Below are 11,455 nucleotides of genomic sequence, written 5' to 3'. Positions count from 1 at the left end.
CTAGCTTTGCTCTTTCTTTGCTCGTTCCTCGATCGTACAAATGTCGGAAATGCCAAAATTATTGGATTGGAGACGGACATCAGCATTACTGATAACCAGTATGACATTGGCTTGACAGTGTATTATCTCTTTTATGTCTGCAGGTGAGATTATGCAGTCCTGAAGCAGTGGCACTGGTTCACGTTCTTTATCCTCTGCTGTTCAACGCTAATCGTGTCTATCAAGTGAACTGCCGAGTAATCTTGTTCTGAAAAAAGCGTCCCCGAGGTTATGGCTGCCTTTCTTGACTGTTCTTTGGGGAATAATTACAATGTGTCTGGGTTTTGTCCAAAACTACGCTGGATTCGTGGCAGTTCGCGCTCTCCTGGGAGTTGCTGAGGGTGGATTGCTACCCGGAATGGTAGGAGAAGCCTTGTTATTTGAATGGAAAGATTTTGAGCCTGGACTAATAGTCACAGGTGCTTTACTTGTCCTCCTTCTACCGACGTACAGATCTCGCTCTTCGCATTGGTTTGTTCTATACCGCAGCCTCGCTGTCAGGTGCCTTTGGCGGTAAGTGTTTCAAAGCAAATTTCAAATTGAATAGAAATCTAAGTCACAATTAGGTCTTCTTGCCCGCGGACTCGCCGAAATTGCCCCCCGAGGAGGACTGGAAGGATGGAGATGGATTTTCATCATCGAGGGTCTTTTGGTATGTGACAACCGACCCTTGTTATCAGCTATGGCTACTAACAAGATAGACCGTTGCATGTGGTGCTCTCAGCTTTTTTCTTCTTCCAAATTCTCTGGCATCGGCATCGTTCTTGTCAGATGACGAGAGAGCGTTTGGTCAAGAGAGATTACTGCTGGATAATCCTAAAAGCGCAGATGGGTATGATACTCAATTCCAAAACAAACGTTAAAAGCGAGTCCTTGTACTGACGATACCAACAGGACTCTTGTTGCCGAGGAAGAAAAGTTCATGTGGTCTGAAGTACGTCGCGGTGTGTTGAATGTGCAACTTTGGCTCACTGCATCCGCGTACTTTGCCATTTTATCTGGTCTTTACTCGTTTGGGTTGTTTGTGAGTTGACTTGGTCCGCCCTGCTGAAGCAAATTTAACCGATCAAATTTCAGCTACCGACCATTATCCAAAATCTTGGATTTGCCAAAGATGCCAACGAAGTCCAGCTTTGGTCTGTCATTCCCTATGCAGTGGCAACTGTCGTTACAGGTAAGGTCAAACCTCTTAATAGTCTGTAACCATCTGATTAACCGGGACTCTGCAGTAATTGTGGCCTTTGTATCGGATCGTCTTCATCTGCGAGGTGTTGTGATGCTCTTCACCCTTCCAATTGCTATCATCGGCTACGCCGTCATTGCCAATATCGACTCTCCCAAAGTTCAATATGGGATGACCTTCCTTATGGCCACTGGACAGTATGCCAGTGTTCCATGCATATTGGTTTGGATGTCAAACAATTCAGCCGGACACTATAAACGAGCCACAACATCAGCGTTGCAGCTGGCAATCGCAAATTGCGGTGGATTTGTTGCGAGTATGATCCCTTGCCTCTCTATAAAGATGTCATTGACCATATACTTACTGGATGACCTCAATAGCTTTCAACTATCCCTCCAAGGATGGACCACAGTTCCATCGGGGACACACCATCATCCTTGGCTTGCTTGTATTTGCGTGGTTTATGTGAGTATATCATCTCCCTGGAGCCTTCATCGACGCCATCTAACATTGACAGGATTCTGTGCAATGTCTTATATTGCGCCAAAGTCAATCGCGACAAGAAGAATGGCAAATACGACCAATACATGGGGTACAATGATGACCGCAACCCTGACTTCAAGTTGGTACTGTGAAATGATTAAGCGTGACGAGGTTTAAAATTTACGACTGTGAATAAAATCCATTCGAATATAATGATATACCAGAAGAGAATAATTTATTTCATCATTCGATTTGGATTGGATTTGTATAGAAATGCTCATTCTATTATGCCATGAAATAAAGATCGTGCAAGTAGATCAAAGATCAATCCACCAACCTCGAGATTGCCAATCCTGCCTCGTTGCACCGTAAAGGTCATCGACATTGAGGACATCCACATTCTCCCGAATCAGGACGCGCCAAATATGATTCCTCAAACCAACAGGCCACGTTGGCGTTCCCCAGTAGCGAATCTTTAAACCCCGTGCATGTGCTGCCTTAACCTGCTCTTGTAACCTGGCAAGCTGATCCTGCGTAAGTCTACCGAGCGCAAGGGAGCCGACAATTTTGTGAAAATCACCAGAGGCATAATAACTATTCTCTGCACTGATCATCAAGCTATCATTTTCTCTCTGGGTATAATCAGATGCCTTTTTCGAGAGGTCAGGGGTATGAATGATGCTATTCAATGGGGCATCGAAGAAGATATCGCGTATTGGAGCGGATTCCAAGATACGGTGGAAGGGTGCATCACCCGTAGCGACGATAGTGACAGGGCGATGGATCATTTCAGAGCCATCAAAGTGTGTGAGATATCCTCTGTTGCGCAGTGGAGCCAATTGTCGAACAAGTAAAGACCAGATCTGTTCTGGATCTTTTTTGAAATCAATGAGAAGAACCAACGTTTGTGATGGGTCATTGACGAATATCCCGACAGGATCGTTGTTACTGCCCTCGGCACGCCTTTCATAAACACCAGATTTTGATAGATTGGCCGGCGATGGGTTATTGTACTCAAGCATCTCTAGGAGTGGATGAAGATAGAGGCTTCGTAGCGACTGGCTTTGCAATACTGTCTTTCGCGAATGACCGACTCGCAGTTCATTACCATCTAACCAGACATCGGCCTCGACACTGGTACATCCTGCCGCCACAGCTGAGTATAAGGGGATACGGCGCCAATAGTCGTTATGAGAGTGACAGGGGACTGGGTTTACGCCGTGTGTAAACCAGCTCGAGAAAGAAGAAGGATGATGACCGGAAAATATGCTTGGATCCTGTTGTTCCACGAGAAAGGAGAGTGCACTATCCCAGGCGAGGGAGAGAAGAGTCAAAAGACCACTGTGATAAGTTAGCTACGTGAAATCCGTAGTATTCAAGAGTATTTCAGGAGAATCGGGGAGATAAAGAAAGAGACAGAGCATACACAATCACCAATAGCATATAACAAGGTTGTCGTAGGATACAGCAGATCAGCGACCGTTTTGTTCTTGTTCTTGATCGATATTTTTCCTTTGATTCTTCCGATGCTTGTGGAATTACCAATCTTGGGGAATAAAAAGAGCGTGTGTGATGTGAATACTCCATTATGGCGAATTGTTCCTCGCCCAGTTAGTTCCCTACTATATCACCCGTAGAGTTGGAATCATGAGGAGGAAAAGTCTCGTGTTCGGGAGGTAAGGTAAAATGTAGCGATACTTAATTTGCCTATAAGTGTCACTGTGACTATAATTGTAAGTTTAAATGTAACTGTGATTTTAATGATTCAAGTGGAGTTGGCGCATATCGTGAGCAATGAGAAGCTTGATTGGTATCTTCACAGCCAATGTCGATCATTACGTGTAGAACCAGAAAAAGGCACCGACCGTTCCAGAATTCCTAATGGATGCATCAAATCTCCGTCGGTGGATTTCTGAGAATCCAGGCGCATAAATTTAAAGATAACTTAGTATTTCGCAGTCTCTGCTTTATTGAATCGGATCGACATTGGCTTCCGGGGTCGCGGTTTAATGGCTGCCTATTGGCGTGGAGCTGGCGCAAATATTTGCACGCCAATATCGCTATTTAGACTTTTAGAAGGGAAAAATAACTTAAATAAGGTAAAAGGTAATATTGAAAAAGCATCTGCCTAATTTATGCCTTAATTCCATCGGAAAATGTACAGTAGTATGTTGATTTTGGTAGATTGAAGGATCAATGTGAACCCCGACTATCCCGGTCGTCCAACCCATGCATGACTCGGCTAAGACAGAGAGACATGGCGAATAGTACAGATAGCACGTCAGATGATTAGTCGGTGATGTTTCATACCAATTCACATAGGGTCTTGTGCTGAATTATGAAGATTCTTTACCTGCTATAGTAGATAGTAGGAGTTGGTCAGTGTGGGACATGTGTATCAAGTTCTATTTTCATCTGTATCAATGAATGTTGAGATCGTGGCTGGTTTCATTCACACAACCAACCGGTTTCAGTAAACACATATGTAAGTCTATCAAAGAATATATCTGTCTCTGTGGAACCTAACTTTTTTTGTTCTTTTCTGGCCTGTGGTAATCCCATCAGGCTAGAATGATGACACCGGCACAGCCAGCACAGACCTACTGAGTCTCCTCATCGTTTTCCTGTGCAGTCTGCTTACGCTGAGCAGCCTCTTTTCCAGCAAAACTGAACAGCATACCTAGATCATAAACGACCTTCAAGCAACCGGCAATGATGAACGAGACGCCAAACATATTGAAACGGGACAGGATACCAGTGAGAAGGGGGCCAAGACTCTGAGTGGTAGTCTTGACGACATTGACAGCACCCATAATGGCAGTTCGCTTGTCGGAGGGTAAAGCGGCTGCAAGGAATGCAGACCGTGGCGCGACATCCATGTTCTGAGAACAGGCTCGGAGAACGAGAAGAGTCAATGACATTGGGAGGTTGTTGGGCACAGAGATGAGCGAAAGACAGATGGCTGAGGGGAGATGCGTGAAGACCATTGTCTAGTATTTGTTAGCGGACACGAATCTTCAAGCCAAGGGAGGATAAGGGGGAACAGAAATCCACATACCTTAACGTTGCCAATTCGCTTTGCGATCGAAGAAGCCACAAGCATCGAGGCGGCGGCAATGCTGCTTGTCACGAAGAAAATGGTGCCCAGTTCGCCCTCGGGCAAGTTAAACTTCTGTTTGAAGAAGTATGTCATCCAAGACCTGGAGAGAGTCAATGAGTGAACAGAAAGCTAATCAAAAAACTCCAACTTACAGTGATGCCAGCCCAGAAGCAAAGGAATCAAGACCAAACAGAATAAAAAGTCGAATGATCAAAGACAACAGTTCTCCGTCAATAGAAGACCAGAGAGACTTCTTCTTTGGTGGTTGCTGGTCTTCTTGCTCCGCCGAATTGGAGTCGGCGAGAAGTGGTCGTGTCTCACCATTCTGTTGCTGCGGTTCTTGTCCCTCTTCCTTGGTAGCTTCTACCTTTCGTGACAGACCCAGCGACAAAAGAAACTTGACCACTCCAATCGCCGCATAGACGAAGAAGATAATTTTACAAGAGGGAATAAATGCCCATCCGTGTAATGACTGCAGCGAGCCAATGATCCAACCACAGATGAGTTGACCTAGCGCGGTACCTGCCGTGCCGACCAGTGAATACCAGGCGAAGACATCACTCAGCGACTCATGTGGTGTCAGATGCGCCAAAGTAGATTCCTCCACGGCGCGGAACGGCCCAATTTCATTTCCGCTACGGAAAATAGTTAGTGTGAAGAAAGGAATTGTAGTGAGGGGTGATGACGAACCTGGGACTGATGACACCAAAGACAGCTGCTGCCAATAAGATCCAGTAATTGCCAAAGAGCGCGAAGACAATCCCACTACCCGCCATTAAGAGCGATCCAAGAGATAACACTGCCTTGCGACCCATCCGATCGGCGAACAGAGTCAAGAAGAAACTGATCACTACATCTCCCCACAGGGTCAAAGTCATAAAGAGACCGATACGATCATCTGGAATCCCAATGGCCGATAAGTAAGAGACTAAGATCAGTGTTGAGCCGCCATAGGCGAACAGTCTGACGAATCGTTGCGCGCAGAGAAACTTGACGTCGCGGGATGAGTGCCACATGGTGACGAGACCCAGTTCCTCCAAGGCATGGGTGATAACGCGCCCAGTACGCGATTGAGTTGGCTCAGCCATGACTTTGAGACTGACAGATCGAATTCCAAGCAGAGTGGAACTCGAAAAAGATGAAAGCCGGGCTGATGCAGGGTTCAAGAGGGTTCAAAACCATTCCAACCTCATTAAATCCGACGGGGATTTCGCGTCCTATTACCATTTCGGGTTAGACTCGAAGGTAAATGCCGATGCCGGGAGACAACAGGCTACAAGAATATAAACATAGTAGAATTGCCATATTCGATGCCTTCAAAGCAGCATTGACAATAGATTCATTGACCGTTTCCATGATCCTCGAGAATCAGGGAAGAATATCCATATGAAACCGAGTGGGAGAAGTGCAAGGCAAGTCAGGATGAAGAAGGGGCGGTTGGATTTGTTATGCAAAAGAACTTGCAAAGTGGATTCATGTACAACCGAACTGCTCGATACAAAATGGATGTCTGAGTTCAGCATGGTTTTTTGGCGATTTGTGAAAATGACATCGACACAACCGAGATCAACCTGATCTACGCTAACCGTAGCGAGGCCATCATTCTATCCGGGAGGAAGTAGACAATTTTGCTCATCGGTACCCCAAAAACCTCAAGATCTAGTATATGCTGGACACGGCGTCCGAAGACTGGGCATACGGAACTGGACATGTAGATCAGCGCGTTCTTGCAGAGCGTCTCCCTGCAGCATCGACACTAAGATTCTGCTATGGGGGGCCGCCAGGAATGGTGAACGCCACCAAATAAAACTTGGCAGCGCTTGGCTTCAAGAAGCCTGGGACGGTATCGAAGATGAGTGATGAGGTCTTTTGTTTCTAAAACGATTAGCGATTGTGGAAGGAGCCGAGGCAAAATGCTGATCAAGGAAACTAGTGTATTTTAGTGGTGGAGAAAGTGTTGTAGACAAATCAACCACCAAAGAAGCTCATCATGTACGGATGTCATTCTCGAAAGCTTTAACACCCAACAAAATTGAAAGTCAAGTCCAGTTCAAACCAGAAAAAAAAAGCGTGTTTTATCAAATCAAATCTTGTTCGATCGCCGATATCCTCCACTATATTCCGATTCTGCAGTCTCCGAGCCGACATTATGAGATGAATGTATAATTTGTGGACAGCTTTTTTGTTTTATTTGTTTGCTATCTGTTATTTGTCAGTTTCCCATAATTTTTTGCACCAAGAATGCTAGTTTAAATTGGCCCGCGTTCAAGTACATGTATTCAAGATGTGAGACAAACATGTCCATGGTGGATCCTGCATGTTGGAGCAAGAATGACTGCATCTTGCATACTTGTATACCAACATATACTCTATATATATAGATATGGACTATCCCAATCCCAGAAGTTGTTAATATGAATTCGGTAAACTTTCTAAGACACCACGAATAACTGGTTCAAGAACTTGCCTTGCCGCTTCCTCCAGGGGGCCAAAAATAGGCGATTCAGCTGGCTTCGCCCGACGGGATCGTTGCATCATGCATCATGCACGTACTATTCAATTTTGACCAATACTATCCCCTGTTGAATCCAAAGCGGAGTGGGCCCGTGCCAATTGTTAGTCGAACTAAGGGGGTCGATTGCGTATGTGAAATGTGATGAGCGAAATGCATGCGGACGCCTCAAAAAATCCTGGGAGACTGCATGATGCGCCCATTCGACCTTGGTTTTCTTGGTTTTCTTTTCTTAAACCTTCCGGTGCTCTGTGCTTGATGAAACAATTATATCCGCTTTTAAATTTTTCTGCAAACGTATCTATTGATAAAGGTTCCAATAAGATGCTTCTTTTGTCATTTTGTTTGCTCCTTCTGCCTATCAAGGTCTTGTCAACATGCTACAACCCGGACGGTTCAGCAGTAGATGACGATGCATACCAACCATGTATCGCGATTAACGGGGCCAAGTCAATGTGCTGCGCTTTGAACCGCACAAACCCATCAGGCGGACACCTTAGTAACGGGTGGGTTGCGGATCTCTGTCTAGAGAACGGGTTATGCCAGAATGTAGTGAATGTGACAGAAGATGGAGGAGAAAGCTATGAGCTTTCAAGTACATTTTGGAGGGATCAATGCTGGTCGCCTGATTGGAATAGTAGTGGGAATTGCTTGAACTATTGCATGGGTTCAACTGTATGCTCTTCTGTCGTGTCACAATACCAATGATCCCTCTGTTTCGACGATCACTGACCATTTGTGTGCGAGGGATATAGACAATAGAGATGACACCCTGTGATGGAACCAAGAATTCATCAACGTGGTGCTGTGGCCTGAACAATAATGCCTGCTGTGGGACATCCAGTGCTATCAAATTAGCGCAAATATTCGGCGACTATTCACCTTCTTCAGATAGTTCGACCTCAACCAGCCATAGCACTGGAACCTCCCATTCTTCGTCAAAGATGTCCAAAGACACACAAATTGCGATCGGGCTGGGAGTAGCACTTGGAGTGATGATTACTATATCGGGTTTGGCATTCTTTTTCCTTTGGCGGCAGAGAAATCGAAAAAACGAACAAGAAAGTTCACCAATGGGGTTCCATCGACAAGTAGAGAAGATTCAAGAGCTGAACAGTGGGACGACTCAAAGTATGTCCGAATGCCCTGCACAACCGCCTGCACTGGAGCTACCAGGAAGCACTTTAAATGACCGATGAATGGAAAGCCATGGCTTGATATTGGTCAAAGATTACCTTAACAGAGGGGATCTTCTTGGGATTATGGGCTCGTCTTCTCAATAAAAGCTGGAAAGTGAGAGAAGATAGAAAAGAAAGGTGATTCCGAGTGAATATTTGGTTATTCCGCGGCAGGTAATGAATATGGGTGAGATTTACGATTCGGAGCGATATTACTGCATATCTACTTTATTTGAGCGACTGTATTGATACTATGTATATGCAATTAAAGTCACTATATACCCCATGTTTGTTTCTCTGACAACTCCACCGATGATTCCCCACTATCACAAACAATCTCAGTCTCTCCGAGCTCGGGAGGAAGAAGGAACCCACCCTTGAGACTACAACAAATCACATCATTCCGGGAGATACGATCACACATCAAGTGCTGGTGACATATAGGAGTTTCAAAATGTTTCAGAGCTACTGCGCGACAATAGTCGTCATTTGGTTGACCCAAACAAAGTACCGACCGCGATAATCCTTCCTCGTCCGCTTCATCATGCACAGCTCGCCACAAGAGAGCAGCAGATTGTGTCCGCGAGTTGCGATCCCAAAGATATTCGACACCTTCAACCACTACTCTTTCACATCCCACTGTCTCGTGGTGGTTTTCTTCTTCCGGGTACTTACCCCACGCGCTGAGGTCCATAGCGAATGCAAAGTGGCCATCTAAAGCATCTCGGTAACTACCCCATCCGGTGATCTTTGGGGTGCCTGGAGGATTCAAAATATTAGGTAAACGATCTCCTGTGACAATGGAGACGTTGTGTTCGATGGTTTGGGGAAATACAGCCGAAGGTGCAATGTGATGATCGTAAGTGATCGAAATACTTCCGATTTTCTGGCAAAATTAGTCACAAAATCATTAGAAATACGAGCAAATCTCCAAGACCATGATACCATACCTCCGGCTTTCCTTGAGGAGAGCATACACTCTTTCCGAGAGACGAGTCAATATTCGATCCGCTTCTGACGCACTCTTTCACTTTCAAGGCCGTCGCCCTCGAGAATGCAGATTTGGTTCTAGACAATAACCCAAGGCCTTTATGTGACGAACGCTCAAACGGCGTCTTTGAATCCACAAATGAATGAGTCGATACCGTGATTCCCTCCGAGCCATCTGCAAACTTCAACTTCAAGCCCAGAGGAGTGACAGAACCGCCCTGACCAGGTGACTCTGCAACCGCATTCCCACTTTCGGGGATCGTCTCGGTCGGAAAATGCACAGCAATATCATACCCTAGTCTCAAAAGGCCAAAAGAAGGGACGCAACCTTCAAGCCAAGATGCCTCGATATCTTCTTGCTTCCGAAACAATACGATGATGAATCCGGATATCAAGACCCGTGCCCCAATGGCCGCCGGGAAGAACCGATGCAGTGCCTCCAAGTCAGACGCGGAAAGAAACCGTCGTGGGCTGATAGAATCACGCAGTGGATCCTTGCGACTTCCGCTGTATACCTGCGATAATCGAGGCATGAAGAACTCTGGGTGAATATGGATCTCCCGACCACCTGCGTGAGTATCATACATCGGAACGTCCGGCCCCGCGCTCACAACCCAAAAATTTTTGTCATCGGCCTTGGTGGCGTCATATACGAAAAGGCATGATGCTAGGGATCGGTGGTATGTGCGGAATAGTTGTTCGTTCCCAGCATGAACAGTCTCTTGCAGAGCTTTGGCAGCAGCGATTTCCGGCGGGCCCCACTCAGTCGATTTTGTTTCTAGAAATGAATCATTGTTAATATAGCCGACAAGTTTACGTTATAATTAGATTGAAGTAAAACAATGAAACTGACTGAGTATGAGCTTCAACTCATTTGGAGCATCTATTGATTGTGGTTCCACCGGTTTGAGGCTATCCACGCAATCAATGGGAATAGATGGATATGGGTAAATGCTTCCCATCACTATGTTGCCCACGAAAATAAGAAGCGTACAATTTATTATGCATTTGTAATGCTGTCTATAAAATTCTATTGCTTTTCTCGAAGTAGGTGTTGAAAATCATCAGCATGATGTCAAGCTTTCGGTGCCACGGATCCAGCGCCACAAAGTGCTGGCCACCGAGAACCTTCATTGGCCTAGCTTTGAGATGCCGAATGTCTATTATCTTGTTAAGTTGCTTCTTTATAGACGAGATAACTTAGTGGTTTTATTATGGCGTCCTAGTTCTTTTCTGTTTAGAGCTTGGGGTATTCGAGGCTGGTCGAATATACTAGTGTTTTCATAGTTTTACAATGGGATTTGAATAGAAAGAAAGGGGATACGGAGCACCAAACGCCACTCTCTTAGAGTTCCATTAAGAAGTAAATATATTCAACGTATTATTTTTGTAGAAGAAAACGTTGTTGGGAGTAACCTCTGAAAGCTAAGGGCTTACAGCAAGTGGTTGAGACTGCACTGGAGGTTGAGGTCCAGGTTGATCAAGCCGGACTGAAAGATGAGTTAGCCTTATAAATTCTTGGACTGATAACAAAATAATGATCTTACCTGCTCAACATCGCTCTGCTTGCAGCAGTAGACGTCACCGCCGGAGCAGCTCTCGCCGAGAAGACCGCTGAGAAGGTTGCCGAGTGACAGCAAGCCACCGCTGCCATTGCCGCTGCAGACGACGGTCTCGTGGCTGTCGCAGACGGTATCTCCCTCACCACTGCCCTTGCCCTTACCCTTACCACCACCCTCGGTGGTTGGGGCTGCGAGAGCAACGGCGAAAAGAGCGGAGAGAACAAGGGTGTACTTCATTGTGGCGGGTGGGAGTGAGTGACCTCGGGATGACTGGAGCGGATGAAGATCAGTAAAAACAGGTCGACGAAACGAAGGCCTTCTCTCTATAGAATGTGCGCACCTTATTAGCGATGGGAATAGTTGCAGAATGGATTAAAATGACTTTGTCCATTCAGGGACTATTTATAT

General features: G+C 45.7%; 4 protein-coding genes across 4 annotated transcripts; 1 reads left to right on the top strand and 3 right to left on the bottom strand.

Moving 5' to 3' along the window:
• Positions 1 to 310: 310 nt before the first annotated feature.
• N7478_012045 (uncharacterized protein) lies at positions 311 to 1,857 on the top strand (the record flags this gene model as incomplete). Its single annotated transcript, XM_056928259.1, has 9 exons — positions 311 to 400; positions 459 to 552; positions 606 to 691; positions 741 to 871; positions 934 to 1,063; positions 1,117 to 1,213; positions 1,269 to 1,538; positions 1,603 to 1,687; positions 1,740 to 1,857. 9 exons carry the CDS (start codon positions 311 to 313, stop codon positions 1,855 to 1,857), a joined length of 1,101 nt encoding a protein of 366 aa, XP_056773986.1.
• Positions 1,858 to 2,022: 165 nt separating this feature from the next.
• On the bottom strand, positions 2,023 to 3,148 carry N7478_012044 (phosphatidylinositol-specific phospholipase C/glycerophosphodiester phosphodiesterase family protein; the record flags this gene model as incomplete). Its single annotated transcript, XM_056928258.1, has 2 exons — positions 2,023 to 3,046; positions 3,132 to 3,148. 2 exons carry the CDS (start codon positions 3,146 to 3,148, stop codon positions 2,023 to 2,025), a joined length of 1,041 nt encoding a protein of 346 aa, XP_056773985.1.
• A 1,157-nt stretch (positions 3,149 to 4,305) lies between these two features.
• N7478_012043 (putative MFS transporter) lies at positions 4,306 to 5,893 on the bottom strand (the record flags this gene model as incomplete). The annotated part of the gene is made up of 4 exons (XM_056928257.1): positions 4,306 to 4,695; positions 4,764 to 4,905; positions 4,958 to 5,440; positions 5,496 to 5,893. 4 exons carry the CDS (start codon positions 5,891 to 5,893, stop codon positions 4,306 to 4,308), a joined length of 1,413 nt encoding a protein of 470 aa, XP_056773984.1.
• A 2,876-nt stretch (positions 5,894 to 8,769) lies between these two features.
• N7478_012042 (uncharacterized protein) lies at positions 8,770 to 11,284 on the bottom strand (the record flags this gene model as incomplete). Its single annotated transcript, XM_056928256.1, has 3 exons — positions 8,770 to 9,381; positions 9,473 to 10,246; positions 11,033 to 11,284. 3 exons carry the CDS (start codon positions 11,282 to 11,284, stop codon positions 8,770 to 8,772), a joined length of 1,638 nt encoding a protein of 545 aa, XP_056773983.1.
• Between the last annotated feature and the right edge of the window lie 171 nt (positions 11,285 to 11,455).

Source organism: Penicillium angulare (assembly GCF_028827245.1).
Source record: "Penicillium angulare strain IBT 27051 chromosome Unknown utg000009l_segment0_segment0, whole genome shotgun sequence".
Lineage (NCBI taxonomy): Eukaryota > Fungi > Ascomycota > Eurotiomycetes > Eurotiales > Aspergillaceae > Penicillium > Penicillium angulare.
Note: the sequence above shows the minus strand (reverse complement) of the source record. Positions and strands in the feature narration are given on the sequence as shown.